The sequence below is a fragment of the Chenopodium album genome, chromosome 6, assembly GCF_948465745.1.
Source record: "Chenopodium album chromosome 6, dcCheAlbu1.1, whole genome shotgun sequence".
NCBI lineage: Eukaryota > Viridiplantae > Streptophyta > Magnoliopsida > Caryophyllales > Amaranthaceae > Chenopodium > Chenopodium album.
In genome coordinates, this window is record NC_137839.1 from 19,828,586 (window position 1) to 19,845,711 (window position 17,126).

A 17,126-nucleotide genomic window follows, 5' to 3' on the forward strand; every position below is an offset into this window, starting at 1 on the left:
CATATGGGGTTAGGGAAGGGGCAACACAAACTAGATATGTTGTGAGCCTACTAGACAAAACTTGTAGTTGCAATGCATGGAAGCTTAGTGGAGTGCCATGTAATCATGCTGTTGCAGCAATTTGGAAAGGCGTTGAGCACCCGGAACATTATGTATCAACTTGGTTCACTAAGGAGAAATACTTAAAGGCTTATGAGTTCCCACTTGAGCCTTTAAATGGACCCCAAGAGTGGCCTGAGTCCCCTTATGCTCCAATACAAGCCCCGATGGTCAAGAAACTCCAAAACAGGCCAACTATAAAGAGAAATCCATCTTTGGGTGAGGTAGAAGGCTGTAAGCGGTCAGAGAAGGGAGAGTTACACAAATGCACTAACTGTGGAGAAGCTGGGCATAACAAAAGAAAATGTCCATTGCCATTGATAGATAATCCTGTGCCTCAGTCATCAAAGCCAGCTAAATCATCACAGGTGGGTGACTCTACTGAATCAGGGCAACATCAGGCCCCAAAGAAGTTGAAGCAGACACCAGCAACTAAAGGAAAGGGGAAAGGGAAGGGAAACATTGTATCAGGCAGCAATAGTCAAGTAAATCTCCCTATACACAACAGAGGTGTGGGAGTTTACACGTATCCTAATGGTTACACCAGGCAGGCAGTGGTAAGTATACACTTACTCATATTTTTATTTAACAAAATTGCTCATGTGCACTTGTTTATACATACTAACATTATATATTATTTCAAAATTATAGTACATCAACCAAAATCAAGCACTATCAACTCCTCAGTCAAATCTGATAGATTTAACAATAGATTAATGAGGTATGTTTCATTCAATTCATTCACTTCAATTGTCGTTATAAACAACATCTAACTCATTGTGATTTTTGTTTTTTTTTTTTTTTTTTTTTTTTTTTTTCAGGTTACTACACATGATGGAAGAAGGAGCTATCTTTTATACTGTTAAGTTTGTGTAACGACTATTTTTGGAATTCTCAGCAAACCTTTTATTTTGACAGTTGGAATATTTAGTAAATACTTCGAATTTTTTTTTTTTTTTTAAAAGTTCGAATATTTTGATATTTTGGCAGTTGGAATGTTTGAAATGTATTAAATGCTTTGAGGACTTAACTTTTGTATTAGAAGGACTTAACTTTTTGGCCGGAGCCCAGGTGGGTTAACTTGCCGGAAAACTAACCACAGGTCCTTAAAGGTGAAAAAATAAGTGTCAGGTCCTTAAAGGTGAAAAATGTCAAATGTTAAGTCCTTCCTTTATGCTTAACTCAGACATTTCACAGCCCTCCATTTATACTTCCTCTTTTAATAATACTATTGATTGATGAGTGTAGGTACGACGTTGCATTGGGCGTGAATACACTTGGTCCTAAGCATGTTCTCAACTTTGCAAAAGCATGTGCTAAAATAAAGCTGTTTATCCATGTATCAACAGGTAAGAAATTAAACTTCTATTTTTAAAATATATGTAAAAGACCAGCTAACTCAATCAAAAGTCCAATCTAATACTCTTGAATTTATTTATATTGGAGTAATTTGACCATGCTCTTCATACGAGAATCCCTTTGAGTTTAATGTATGCATGTAGTAAGTATTTTTTCATGCTTGGAAGGTGAATGAGATTTAAACTTGTGAAATCTATACTACTCTTGCTTTGATACCATGTTAAATATAACCAATTTAAAAGTATGGCTTGATGGTTGGAGTTTTGGGGTTCGTTTATTATATACTTTCTCCGTTTTTTTTAGTTGACACGTTTTGACTTTAACACTATTCATGCACCTCTCTTTGACCGTATTTTGTGCTTTATACGTAATAAAAAATATAGTCATGTAGGATCTTGTTAGATTCGTCGTGTTATATACTTTCAAAATATCAACTTTTCATAATTTTTGCTTATCGATAATTAATGATATTAATGATTGAATAAGTGTATTGACAAACGTGACTAAAGAAATGAGTCAACTAAAAAGATTCCGAGGAAGTATATAATAAATAATGTTCAACAAGTAATGATTATGAAAATAAACTAAATAATTTTATATCTCAGCATATGTATGTGGAGAGAAAACAGGTATAATATTGGAAAAAGCACATGTCATGGGTGAAGCTTTGAATGGTGTGGTTGGTTTGGACATTGATAATGAGAAGAAGATTGTTGCGAAAACTTTAAGCAATCTTAAAGCCAATAATGTTCCTGAAAAGGTTATCAGACAAACTATGAAAGATTTGGGTAGTCAAAGGTATGAACTATTTAAATTTATAAATTTAATTTGTTAAAACATACAAAGTATATGTCAAATTTTTTACTTGTATTTAAAATTTAGATGTATGATCATATTCTCTTTGCTTTATTTTGAAGAATTGAAATATTAAACATAAATTATTCAATGATATTCATCAAATTTGTTTTTTAAAATTATTGATTTTTACTGATTAAAAAATAGTTTTACTGAACTGAAATTAATTTTGTTAAAATGGACTTATTTTTACTAAACAAAATTTATTTTTACTAATTATTATTTTACGTGAAGAAAACAACATCAAATATAGCTAAATAAATAATTTTTTATTTTAAATATTCGTTTATTATTAATTATTTCCTTTGGATTTTCGTATAAAAAACCAAATTACCCTTTTTTTGTTTATGTACTTTAATTTACTAATACCTACCCAAGTTTCCATATATAGTATTTGGTTTACTAATTGAGATACGTAATCCATACATTTGGTTGATTAAGAACTCAAAAATGAAACTTTAGGCCATATTCATTTCTCCCTATTTATGTTAAACTGAAATTTATTTTTACTAAATAGAATTTACTTTTATTGAAATTAAATTATTTTGACTAATATGAAATTGATTTTACAGAACTGAAATTATATTTTTCTGAAATAAAATTATTTACTGATTTTCTATTATATTATTTTTTAAAATTACTGATTTTAAATGAACAGAAGTTATTTTTACTTAATTGATATTAATTTTTTTTATTGAAATGAAATAATATTTACTGAATTTTATTTTTACTGAATTTTTTTATTGATTATTATATTTACTTTAGCCTAATGTTGAAGCACTAGTACATAATTAATAGGGCAAAGATGTATGGGTGGCCAAATGCTTACGTATTTACTAAAGCAATGGGAGAGATGCTTGTCGGAAAGCATAGAGGCAATTTACCTGTGCTAATCATGAGGCCTACCATTGTGTGTAGTACATTGAAAGAACCGTTTCCCGGCTGGGTTGAAGGTTGTAGGTATGTATTAGATTTTTGGTACAAGTGCTTATCAACCTGTATTAATTTTCTTCTTACTAACATTTTATTAGCATGTGCGAATATATAATATTAAAAGCAATACATGCACGTTCAATAATTAAGAAACGGAGAAAGTATTAAATTTTAATTTTGATCGATTGATGTTGGAGATAGATGAACTTACCATTCCAGCTAATTAATTCATATAATGGCCTGACAGGACTATTGATAGTATTGCCGTAATGTATGGAAAAGGATATTTTGGTTTGTTCTCCGGAAATGGAAGCTCAATCATGGACTTGGTTAGTCTTCTAATATTCTCCAAATATGTGATTCAAATTAAAATTTAGAACATTTGAGTAATAATTTAGAATAATTGTGTGAGTAATAATAATAATTTAGAACATCAGATTTAAAAATTAGAACATGTGAGTATAAATTTTTTTATTAAAAATAAAACATATGAGTAAAATTTAGAATATCTGATTTAAAATTTTTAACATGTGAATAAAAAATTTAGAACACCTAGTACATAATATAGAAAAAGACATTTTGTAAAAAACTACCAAATCAAAAAAATATTGTAAGAAACTAGGTAGTTGAGAAACTACCAAATCAAAAAATATTGTAAGAAACTACCTTATAAAAGGGTAAATGTTGTAAGAGATTACCATTAGTCGGAAAGTCACCGGATTTTCATTTTCCGGCGTTGACCACATCACGTGACTTATTATTCACCCTTTCCCTTCTTTCTTAATTGGCACATGACATGGTCAACGGCGGAATATAAAAGTCAACGATGACTTTTTGACCAAGGGTAGTATCTTATTAGAACATTTACTCTTTTTATAAGGTAGTTTCTTACAACATTTTTTTATTAGGTAGTTTTTTGAAAAAAAAAAAAAACAAACAAACTTTTTAAGGTAGTTTTTCACAAAATACGTGAGTAAAAAATAAAAAACATACAAGTAAAGATTGGAACATATGCTTTCAAATCTAGAAGATATAACTAAAAAACTTATGCATTAGAAATTCTCCTCGTGAGGAAGGTTTCCTAATGTTTTCTGTAGAGCATTTGATTTAATTTGGAACACATGAGGAAAAGTTTAGAACATCATATTTAACATTTTGAATATATGAGTAAAAATTTAAACAAAAAAAATATGATATTATGAAAAGTTTTATTAATACATATCTAATATTTTATGGTAAAATTTGTTTTTAATATATAAAACAAAATCCCATAAAATAAAATAAATAAAATCTAGGATCATATCAAACATGTCAATTATTTTGGATAAAGTAAGTAAATCAGTAATACTTTTGAACCAAATTTACCAAGTCATCCTGCAATATGTGGTCTACAAAAGGTCACTTCAATTGCTATGTTTCACATAGCATAATTTACTCTGGCCTGATTATATATGCAGATACCGGCGGATATGTTTGTAAACTCGATTTTTTTTTTTTTTTTTTTTTTTTTTTTGTTGTTTAGAGAGCCACAAGGGCAGGGGTGAGAATCGATCCCAGATCTCCTGAAATCGGGAAGGGAGCTCTAACCACTTGAGCTATCCTTCACTCTCTCTGTAAACTCGATTATTGTGGCAATGAAGACTCACATAAATCAATCAAAATTGATTGTATATCAAGTCGGAAGCTCATGCAGGAATCCAATATCTTTTAATGAAGTACATGATATTCATTTTCATTACTTCACTAAAAATCCATGGACTAACCTCGAAGGTAACCTTGTCAACATTAGAAGAAGTTTGGTACTGAGCAACGTGATGATATTTGAAATCATTTTCTGGATATTGCACCTTTTTGTACAAATGGTTAGTTATTTATTTCTGATTTATTCGAAGGTTAATTACATACTCTGTATTATACTACCTCCGTTAATTTGTACGTAATTGCAATAAAAGGTATTATTTGTGAGTTATAAAAAATTTCTTTGTTGTAACTATTAATTAGCGGAGGTGGTATAACACAATATACTCCATAGTTGATAATGCTAAAAGTTGTAGATAAGCATTGATATAGTATTTCCTAAATTTGTCCAACTTTTTTGAAAAAACCACCTTTTATGTTTTTTTATTTAGTAAACCATCTTTTAAGTACCTTTTTTTTTTTTGGTTTTTTTTTTTTAGCCTAAATTTTTTATTGCACCACCCCTATTTCAAATCTAACAGATTGCATCTCAACCATCCACTTCCAAATCATCAACCATAGCAAACCTTCCCTTGCATCTCAACCATCACTTCTATTACCTCAATTTAGGGTTTGAGAATAAGCAAATACTACAATTTAGGGCCTGTTCATATTTAATAAACTGAGCTGAACTAAACTGAACTGAACTGATTGGAGCTTAACTGAACTGAACTGAACTGAACTGATTGGAGCTGAACTGAACTGAACTAAGATGAAATGAATATTTTATGAGAGAGGGAAATTAAGAGCTGAAGTAAACTGAACTGAACTGAAATGAACTGATTGGAGCTGAACAGAATTGAACTGAAATGCAAATAAGTAAATATGAACAGACCCTTAATTTTTGTAGCAAAATTAGGTTTGGTTTTTTAGAACTTTACTCAATTTAGTCATGCATTTATATAGAGGGAAGAGTCAAATGTTTTTGGGGTGAAAAAGTACATGATTTAGGTGTGAAAGGCACAAGTTGTGGACCCCTTTGACATATCAGTTAAATTTTTCATCAAAATTTGAAATAGGGGTGGTGCAATCAAGAATTTAGATACTTAAAAAGGTGGTTTAGTAAATAAAAAAATTAAAAAAAAAACATAAAAAGTTTTTTTTTTTTTTTTTTTTTTTTTTTTTTTTTTTTTAAGTTGGACAAAAAAGGTGGTTTATACCAATTTTGCCTTTATTTAACTTCTCTTGCTTTGTATATGCTGCTCTTATTTTACGTTTAACAAAGTGTTTGATATGTTTTTATAGGCTTTAGTTTTTCCTTGGCGTCAAATGGGTGGTAGTACCTTCCAATGTAATTTGCTTAACTTCGAGAAAAAACTGAAAATTATCACAAGGCTCGTGGAATTATACAAACCTTACGTATTCTTCAAGGGCATGTAAGTTCAACAATTCCTCTGGATATATTATCTGTTACGTATCAACGTATGGAGTAATTTTTAACCACATAAAGAGTAAGGGAAAAAAATAGACCAAGATTTTAAAAACTAGAGGAAAATGTTTTCCTTTGTTCTATTAGATATCCTTTCTTGTTTTTTTTTTAAGAAAAATGATTATAAATGTCCTAAACAACTAAATGAGAGTTTTATGGTTTGCAGTTTTGCAGATATAAATACAGAAAAGTTGCGAATTTCTGCCCGTGAAAATGGTTTAGATGAAGATGCTTTCAACTTTGATCCCTGGAGCGTTAATTGGAAAGATTATTTCTTCAATATCCACCTTCCATCAATTGTTAAGAGCTTATTCTAATAGTACAGGGTGTTTGTGTTACATTTGCAAGGCCCTCTAGCCACTCTTCTTGTATGTTCTCGTTCGATTTGAACAAACTCGTTACATAATTATTAATTTCTAATGTGCTAGATATATATTTGATTAATAATTATTTCTATTATTGTAAATGCCATAAGATTTTAAAAAAGGAATATATCTATATATATTTTCTTATAATTAGAGTATATCTATATTTTAATCATAAATAACATGTGTTATTGAATAAACTAGCTACATCATTATTAATTTGATATGGAATAATTTCTAAAGTGCTAGATATATATTTGATTAACTATTATTTTTATTGTAGAAATGGTAAGATTTCAATAAAGGAGAATATTTTTATATATATATATTTTAATTGGAGTATATCTAATTTTTAAACTAACAACAACAACAAGTATGGTGCTTTATTTCATAAATTAGATATATATATATATATATATATATATATATATATATATATATATATATATATATATATATATATATATATATATATATACCACCAAAAGTTCAATCCTAATTCTATAAATGAACTAGATTAAGTCCCATATAACAAATTAAATTTTACGGGGTATCTATATATACAAATTAAATTTTACGGGGTATCTATATATACTTTATTACATTTACTGAACTGAGCTAAAATGAACTGATTGGGGCTAAATTGAACTGAACTGAACTGAACTAAGTTGAAATGAATATTTTATGAGAGAGGGAAATTAAGAGCTGAACTTAACTGATTGGAGCTGAACTTAACTGAACTAATTGGAGCTGAACTGAACTGAAATTAAGTAAATGTGAACAGACCCTAAAACAGGGTACACTAGCTGTCACTGTTTTAGGTTTTTTAATTATTTTTTTTTGGTAAAATGTATAATTGTCAAATATCCTATTATTAAGATACTCTGAGATAATATCTTGACTTTATTAATATTGTTTCTCAATTAATATTATTCATGGGTTTTCAACATATATTTTGTTCATATCATTTGACTTTAGATTGCTTAATTCAAGGAGAGTATGTTTTGTTATTTTGTACTCCGTACATTATATTTTAGGTTTCCTTATTAGCACACTAGAGCAAGTTATTCTTTCAACCTAATTTTATTCCTATGGCTACTAACACCAGTCCTAATGATGTTGAAGCTAATTGTGCTCTGTTGTCAACCTCTTTAATATTATCAAACTCAATTCAACCAATTATTTATCCTGATAAATTCAAATTCAAACTATACTTGTGGGATATGGCCATTTCAAGTTTATTCATGGATCTCACCCTGGCCTCCTCCATCCATATCTAATATATTTAAGTCGAGTTTATATTAAGGATTAGTAAATGATGTATATATATATATATATATATATATACACACACACTAATGTGTATAAATTATATATTTTATTTAAAAAATATAATATGGAGTACTAACTCCACTTTGTTAAGTGTTACATTTAAACGATCTCCAATTTACTACTTTGACCAATAAGATCAAACTTGATAATAATGTGCTTTCTAACTTATATATAAACAATTAGACATGTTGTGAAACGTAATTAAATAGCATAATATTTAGATTGTGTGTTTTCTCTAAACAAATAAATGTAAATAGTGATACAATTATAATGACTTTACTAATTTTCTACAACATGATTTTGTAGGAGTTTATAGGTACTATAATGCAGAAAATCATGAATCATATTCAATCAAGCACCTAATCTCAAGATCGCATGCATACCACACAAGACACATAATCATACATTTGAAGCGTGAATTCCAAGTAGCAATTTGACAGGCAAATCAAGGAGAGAATAGAGCCCCAAACGTTGCTCCTCTACTTAGTCCACGAGATTTGAATGAGCCGTCCACCAATACTAGATTGGTCGAGTAATTGAGGAAAACCGCAATCACCACCTTTAATGGACTAAGCTGACCACCACGACCCACCACACTGGAGCCAAGGGAGGAGAGAGTGTCGTGAGAGAGAGGGAAATTTGAGAAGGTTTGGTCTCGTGTTTGCTTTTTAGGGTTTGATCAAACTGATCACAGAATTGTTTACTAACAAACCCTAAGAACCAAGTCTATTTATAATCATATTATAATTAGACTAGGTTAGGAAGCCCAAAAACCTCCAACCTTCTCCATATGGTCAGCCATACTAGGGGATGAGGCCCATTATGGGCTTCGACCTCTCGTGCTTGATCTAGGCCCTTTGTGTGACCTTATAGGATCCGTCCAATTGGACTTTGGCCTATTTTACTAGTCCAAAGATTGTTAATACCTCTAGATATGATAAAACGATGACCCAAATGTCTGAACTTAATTATCTCCATAATTTGATCCATTTATATATCTAGTAATTGCACACGACGAAGAAATAAATCCGTCATATTTTAGGTATATCATACTTAATTTTTTAAAAAAATTATACATGCTATATATAATTCATTTGCTATAATATTTTGTTACATAACTCCTAAACGCGAAATCTCTGAATTATTTTAAGGAAAAATTGCAATAAAGAATACAACCTTTGGCCGTTTTTTTTTTTTTTTTTTTTTTTTTTTTTTTTTTTTTTTTTTTTTAATAATACAACCTTTGGATTATACCAGAATATTAATTACAACCTTAGGGGGTCTCTATTTTAAACAAGATATAACCGGTTGGTAACCTGTTTATACAGGTTACCGTGACACATATAATTTTTTTTTATTAGTTTTGTCAATTTAATTTGATTTTTGAATTTTATTCAATGTTTTTAATTATTAAAAGACTTTAAATAATAAAATTGCTTTTATTATGATTGTAAAAAAATAAATAAAACCCAATACACTGACACTCTCTCCCCCACCACCCTGCCACCACCACTCCTTCATCTCCTCCCTTGCACGCTGCCCCCTCCCCATCCCAGAGCGGCCGATCGGCGCCTAGCTCACCCATCATCGGACTATCCACCGTCCCCCTTACCCCGTCGCACCATCTACCCAAACAGAAACCCATAACCCTTTTCCCCACCATGAACATTCCCCTCCTCCCTTTCTCCACCAAAACCTAACCTATCGCGCTAAAACCCCCAAACCGCCCCTCCCCCACCCCCAAAACCCTAGCAGCTGTGGGTTTCGAGGGTGGTGGAAGGGAGATTTGGGGGTTTCAAGGGGTTTGGGTCGGATTTTTAGGGTTTCAGGGGGTGTGGTCGGATTTGGGGTTTCGTGTATGGTGCTTAAAGGGGAAATAAGGTGACGAAATTGGGAAGGGAAGGCATGGCACCCGCCTGAGGGGGTGGGGATGGTGGTGGTGCCGATGCCGGAGTAGGGGATGGGGGCTGGGTTCGTGCAAGAGAAGGGAGTTTGTGGGCCAGTGGAGGTTTCGGGTGGGGGGTCGCCGGCTTAGGGTTCGCGCGTTGGCCGATGGGGTTTCGCCGACGAGGGTTTTTGCACATAGATGGTGGCTGGTGGATGAGGGTGGGGGAGAGAGAGTGGTGGTTAGGTGGTGTGGGGAGGAGGGTGGGTGGTTTTTTTAATTACAATAAAATTATTTTATCAAAAATTAAATGTTATAACAATTTCTTTTTTTGGAAACTAAATGTTAAATCAGTTTTAATAAAAATTTTAAATTCTGATGTTTTTTCATGTCATGTTAACCTATTTAGTAGGTTACAAGTCTTTTTGCCTGTTAAAAATAAATGGTGGTCAAAGGTTATAATTTTAATGTATAATCGAAAGGTTGCATTATTAAAAAAGAACCGGTTAAAGGTTGTATTATTAGATGCAATATTTCCTTATTATAACAAGTTTTAAAAAATTTTCTAAACCTATAAACAAACCATTTATCTGACAACTAAAGTCATAACACACTCATGCATAACATCTACAAAATGTAAAAAAGTTAATTGATATATAATTCCCTATAAACTATAATTCTCATTTTTAAATACGGAGTTCGACACTAATTTTTACTTCATTCTTCCTATTATAACTGACACATTAGACTTTTTTTCCACTATCTATAATATTAACATTGATTGTAGTTTTTTTATTTATTTACTTTATATTATAAATGTAACAAATTCATATTTTATCATTTTAAGTTGTTAAATATATATTGATGTTTCTCTGAAATATATATATATTTTTTGATGTAAGCTAAGGTTTTATTATTAAAAAGATTATAATTTTTATTGATATTTAATTACATAAAAACTAGGAAAATTTGGATTTTGGTACCTCAAATATGGGGCTAATTGAAATTTTGTACCCATTTAAATTTTATTTTTAAATTGGTACCTCCCAAAACTCATAACTGTAGCTTTCAGTACCTCTGTCAACATTCAGTCCAATTTTCCGTTAGTGGGTCCCACATAAACGACTAGTTTGTTAATTCCCCCCTTTTAAATAAGGATTTTGTTCCTCTTTTTTCCCATTTGATTGTGTTTAAAATTTGAAATAAAAAAGTGAAATTCTTGGAAAGGATTTGAATTAAAATTAGGGTTTTAGTTCATTGTTGAATTGCGAAGGTCGTGCGAAGATTGTAGACGCGTTTCTGAAGCACTGTCGGAGGCGAAAAAAAGAGGTCAGCTTTCACTAATTTTGTATATGAATGCTAAATTTGAAGTTGAATTATGTTATAGTTGTGGTTCATATGTTATTAAATTGTGATTTTTATTGCCAATTTTGGGTTTAATTGAATTGTGTTGTTATAATTTTATGATTTGGAAAAATTAGGGTTCTTGATTTGAATAGTTTAGGGAAATGTTGTTTTTTCAAATTAATGTTGCATGTTAGTATTTTATCTGAAATTGGGCTTTTTTGTTGCATGTTTGTTTCAATTTTATTTGCAGAATGGCTGAGAATAGGGTGGTTTTTATATTTAAGTACTTGAGGGTAGTTATTGACATTGAAGTAGAAATAGGTAAAGACAACTTGATGGATAAATGTCTAGAGTTTGAAGACCGTCTGCGTGAAATGGATGATCAGTACGTAGAAGGATCTATAGATATCTTATTTCCCAAATTTCAGTATATTTATAAAGGGAAATATATGGATTTAGAAGATGATGGTGATGTGTTCAAAATGATTAGAAGGCTACTTAATAAGGACATCTACACCATTCATGTTGGCACCATTGATGACCTGGGTTCTTGGCAGACTGTATGTGGGAGTATAGGCATAAACAAAATGGGAATTGGCCACCCCCTAGTTATCCTTATAATGGTGCTCAACCACCAGCTTGACAAGGTGTGTGTGAGATTGATGTGCGTACCAGGTGTTTCTGTTATAGTTGTTGTGCCTAATGCCCCTTTTTTTTTGTTTGCTATCTGCAGGAGTTAAAATCTCCTGGAATACTTAATCTCCCTCTAAACTGAAGAAGTGTAACTGTGGATTGCCTTTTGCAAGACTGAACTCTTGGACAAGGGACAATCCAGGGCGCAAGTTCAAGGCTTGCAAATTTTGGGATCCAAACACTGAGCTAAGGGGATGAAAATGTTTTGAATGGGTTGACTTTGAACAAACTGATTGGCAAAGGGATGTTATCAACCAGTTGCTGCTTAACAAGAAGTTGATGAAAGCTGAGATGAATTCTTGGCAAAGGGAGGTTGATGATCTAGTTGGGCAAAGGAGGTGTTTTCTTAATGAATTTGACACATTGAAGACTAAATGCAAGGCCTTGTCTGGTGACAGGAAGAAGATGACATGCAACAATGGCACTCCTGACAGAGTTCACTTGGTTGTATTAGTTACATTTAGTGTATTTGTTATGATTTTAGGAATTAGTGTAATAATTAAACTGGTTTAGGGGAGTTTGAGGGAATCCAGGACATCCTGCTCAAGTATGGTAATGTAATGTTTTTAATTGCTGTTTCTTTCAAGTGAACTTGCTCACAATCAATGAGATCATGAATTTCAAACATTCTTCCATTTGAAATATATGGTTGATTTGTCTACTGAATTACATTGATATGTAATATATACACATACATATATGTTCAACAAAAGGTGACTGAGCACAAAAACTAACTATTGAATATATATGTTCAACACACTAAATACATATTATTTGCTGTCAAATGAACACACCCATCAAATTTCAAAGTGAACACTAATTTTTTCTTGCTTGTCATGGTTCCTATGTTTTTTTTTTGCTGTAGTGTGTTGATGCCTGGCTGCACAAGTACGGTTCTGCTCCTGCAGACTTCCTTGACCTTGTATTTAGTCCTTGCAATGATGCTACGACTTCCTGCGAAGGCCTTGATGCTCCTTGAGATGGTCCTGCTGGCCCATGAGATGCTGTTGCTGCTCCTTGTGATGATGATGCTTTTGATGCTGCAGCTACAACTTTCTTCTTAGCCTCCTCTTGTGGAAATTTTTTATTTTCAATGCTATTAGGACCTGCTGATTCACTAGGAGTAGTCAGCACACATAAATAAATACACAACAATTACAAAAAGAACCAAAGCATGTGTCTGCTACATATGAACATGGAATATGTTCAGAACTGACCTTGTTTAAAGCCCTTGCTGCTTTTATTCTCCTTTGTTCTACTTTCCATGTTGTGTTTACAACAGCCTTGCCTTTTGTATTAGGATGGGAAGAAGACTGTGTCATTTTTGCAGGCACATTGGAGCATGTTTTTGGCATAGTGACCAAACTGAGCACACTTTTGGCACCTCTTTTGCCTTTTTTGTGTACTACCCTCTGCTGCCTTAGGTACATCTTCACCCCTTTCCTTCTTCCTCTTTTTGGACTTTGGTCTACCACGCATCACTCTCACTGGTGGAGGTAGTGGCTCCCTTAGCTGAACCTTATCTTAGTGATTGGGACATGGCATATGTTATACAGGAAAATCATATGACTTAATATATCTCTCCCTTGTGTAACAGTTGTCCACATACTGTTCTGGGTCACTTCTCTTATCTAGTATGCAAGCAAACCCATGCACACAAGGGAGGCCAATTAATTGCCAGTGGTAGCATGTGCAAGTTTTATTTTGAAGGTAAACTGTCACTTGGTCTGCATTTAGGTTAACCTTATAGGTATCATCCCTTGATACCTGCACTATGCAGTGCCTAGCCACCCTCTCCATCCTCTCAAACAACTTACTCACATAAGGCATCACCCTTCCTTGTACCTTTTTCACACCCTCCCACTTGTCATTATGCCTTTTCATTGCATATCTCCTTAAACACTCCATTTGGGTTAGGATTGGTTTATCCCTAGCTTCTCTAATACAGGTAGTGAAGGTTTCACACATATTGTTAAGAAGCATGTTGGATTTGCAGTTAGTGGAAAAGGCATGCCTAGACCAATGTTGGGCAGGGATGTTGTCTAGATACTCATATTATTGTTAACCACTTTAGATTGCTTAATTCAAGGAGAGTATGTTTTGTTATTTTGTACTCCGTACATTATATTTTAGGTTTCCTTATTAGCACACTAGAGCAAGTTATTCTTTCAACCTAATTTTAGTCATATGGCTACTAACACCAGTCCTTATGATGTTGAAGCTAATTGTGCTCTGTTGTCAACCTCACTAATATTATCAAACTCAATTCAACCAATTATTTATCCTGATAAATTCAAATTTAAACTATACTTGTGGGATATGGCCTTTTCAAGTTTATTCATGGATCTCACCCTGGCCTTCTCCATCCATATCTAATATATTTAGTTCAAGTTTATATTAAGGATTAGTAAATGATGTGTATATATATATATATATATATATATATATATATATATATATAAATTTGGAGAACTTTGACCAATAAGATCAAACTTGATAATAATGTGCTTTCTAGCTTATATATAAATAATTAGACATGTTGGGAATCGTAATTAAATAGCATAATATTTAGATTGTGTGTTTTCTCTAAACAAATAAATGTAAATAGTGATACAATTATAATGACTTTACGAATTTTCTACAACATGATTTTGTAGGAGTTTATAGGTACTATAATGTGGAAAATCATGAATTATATTCAATCAAGCACCTAATCCCAAGATCGCATGCATAACACACAAGACACATAATCATACATTTGAAGCGTGAATTCCAAGTAGCAATTTGACAAGCAAATCAAGGAGAGAATAGAGCCCCAAACGTTGCTCTTCTACTTAGTCTACGAGATTCGAATGAGCCGTCCACCAATACTAGATTGGTCGAGTAATTGAGGAAAACCGCAATCACCACCTTTAATGGACTAAGCCGACCAACACGAACCACCACACTGGAGCCAAGGGAGGAGAGAGTGTCGTGAGAGAGAGGGAAATTTGAGAGGGTTTGGTCTCGTGTTTGCTTTTTAGGGTTTGATCAAAGTGATCACATCATTGTTTACTAACAAACCCTAAGCACCAAGTCTATTTATAATCATATTATAATTAGACTAGGTTAGGAAGCCCAATAATCTCCAACCTTCTCCATATGGTCGGCCATACTAGGGGATAAGGCCCATTATGGGCTTCGACCTCTCATGCTCGATCTAGGCCCTTTGTGTGACCTTATAGGATCCGTCCAATTGGGCTTTGGCCTTTTTTACTAGTCCAAAGATCAGTAGTACCTCTAGATATGATAAAACGATGACCCAAATGTCTGAACTTAATTATCTCCATAATTTGATCCATTTATATATCTAGTAATTGCACACGAGGAAAAAATAAATCCTTCATATTTTAGGTATATCATACTTAATTTTAAAAAAAATTATACATGCTATATATAATTCATTTGCTATAATATTTTTTTACATAACTCCTAAACGCGAAATCTCTGAATTATTTTAAGGAAAAATTGCAATTAAGAATACAACCTTTGGCCGGTTTTTTTTTTTTAATAATACAACCTTTGGATTATACAAGAATATTAATTACAACCTTTAGGGGGTCTCTATATTAAACAAGACATAACCGGTTGGTAACCTGTTTTCACAGGTTACCGTGACACATATCATTTTTTTTATTAGCTTTGTCAATTTAATTTGATTTTTGAATTTTATTTAATGTTTTTTATTATTAAAAGACTTTAAATAATAAAATTTCTTTTATTATTATTGTAAAAAAATAAATAAAACCCAATACACTGCCACTCTCTCCCCCACCACCCTTCCACCACCACTCCTTCATCTCCTCCCCTGCACGCTGCCCCTTCCCCATCCCAGAGCGGCCGATCGGCGCCCATCTCACCCATCGTCGCACTATCCACCGCCCCCTTACCCCATCGCACCATTCACCCAAACAGAAACCCATAACCCTTTTACCCACCATGAACAATCCCCTCCTCCCTTTCTCCACCAAAAACCTGACCTATCGCGCTAAAACCTCCAAACCGCCCCTCCCCCACTCCCAAAACCCTAGCAGCTGTGGGTTTCGAGGGTGGTGGAAGGTATATTTGGGGGTTTCAAGGAGTTTGGGTCGGATTTATAGGGTTTCAGGGGGTGTGAGTCGGATTTGGGGTTTCGTGTATGGTGCTTAAAGGGGAAATGAGGTGACGGAATTGGGAAGGGAAGGCGTGGCGCTTGCTTGAGGGGGTGGGGATGGTGGTGGTGCCGATGCCGGAGCAGGGGATGGGGGGCTGGGTTCGTGCAAGAGAAGGGAGTTTGTGGCCCAGTGGAGGTTTTGGGTGGGGATCGCTGGCTTAGGGTTCGCGCGTTGGCCGATGGGGTTTCGCCGACGAGGGCTTTGGCACATAGATGGTGGATGGGGGTGGGGGAGAGAGAGTGGTGGCTGGGTGGTGTGGGGAGGAGGTTGGGTGGTTTTTTTAATTACAATAATATTATTTATAACAATTTTTTTTTTTTGGAAACTAAATGTTAAATCAGTTTTAATAAAAATTTTAAATTCTGATTTTTTTTTTCATGTCATGTTAACCTATTTAGTAGGTTACAAGTCTTTTTGCCTGTTAAAAATAAATGGTGGTCAAAGGTTATAATTTTAATGTATAATCGAAAGGTTGTATTATTAAAAAAGAACCGGTTAAAGGTTGTATTATTAGATGCAATATTTTCTTATTATAACAAGTTTTAAAACTTTGCTAAACCTATAAACAAACCATTTATCTGACAACTAAAGTCATAACACACTCATGCATAACACCTACAAAATGTAAAAAAGTTAATTGATATATAATTCCCTATAAACTATAATTCTCATTTTTAAATACGGAGTTCGACCCTAATTTTTACTCCATTCTTCCTATTATAACTGACACATTAGACTTTTTTCCCACTATCTATAATATTAACATTGATTGTAGTTTATTTATTTATTTACTTTATATTATAAATATAACAAATTCATATTTTATCATTTTAAGTTGTTAAATATATATTGATGTTTCTCTGAAATATATATATATATATATATATATATATATATAT

General features: G+C 32.8%; 1 protein-coding gene across 1 annotated transcript in view; it reads left to right on the forward strand.

Moving 5' to 3' along the window:
• LOC145636760 (alcohol-forming fatty acyl-CoA reductase-like) overlaps window positions 1-6,729 on the forward strand; it is a 44,293-nt gene extending 37,564 nt beyond the window's left edge. The window contains exons 5-12 of the mRNA XM_081688314.1: window positions 1,348-1,448; window positions 2,064-2,256; window positions 3,112-3,273; window positions 3,494-3,575; window positions 4,704-4,721; window positions 4,842-5,108; window positions 6,229-6,359; window positions 6,579-6,729. Coding sequence (XP_081544440.1) covers window positions 1,348-1,448; window positions 2,064-2,256; window positions 3,112-3,273; window positions 3,494-3,575; window positions 4,704-4,721; window positions 4,842-5,108; window positions 6,229-6,359; window positions 6,579-6,729 — 1,105 coding nt within the window. The remainder of the gene's footprint in view (window positions 1-1,347; window positions 1,449-2,063; window positions 2,257-3,111; window positions 3,274-3,493; window positions 3,576-4,703; window positions 4,722-4,841; window positions 5,109-6,228; window positions 6,360-6,578) is intronic.
• The last annotated feature ends 10,397 nt before the right edge of the window (window positions 6,730-17,126 follow it).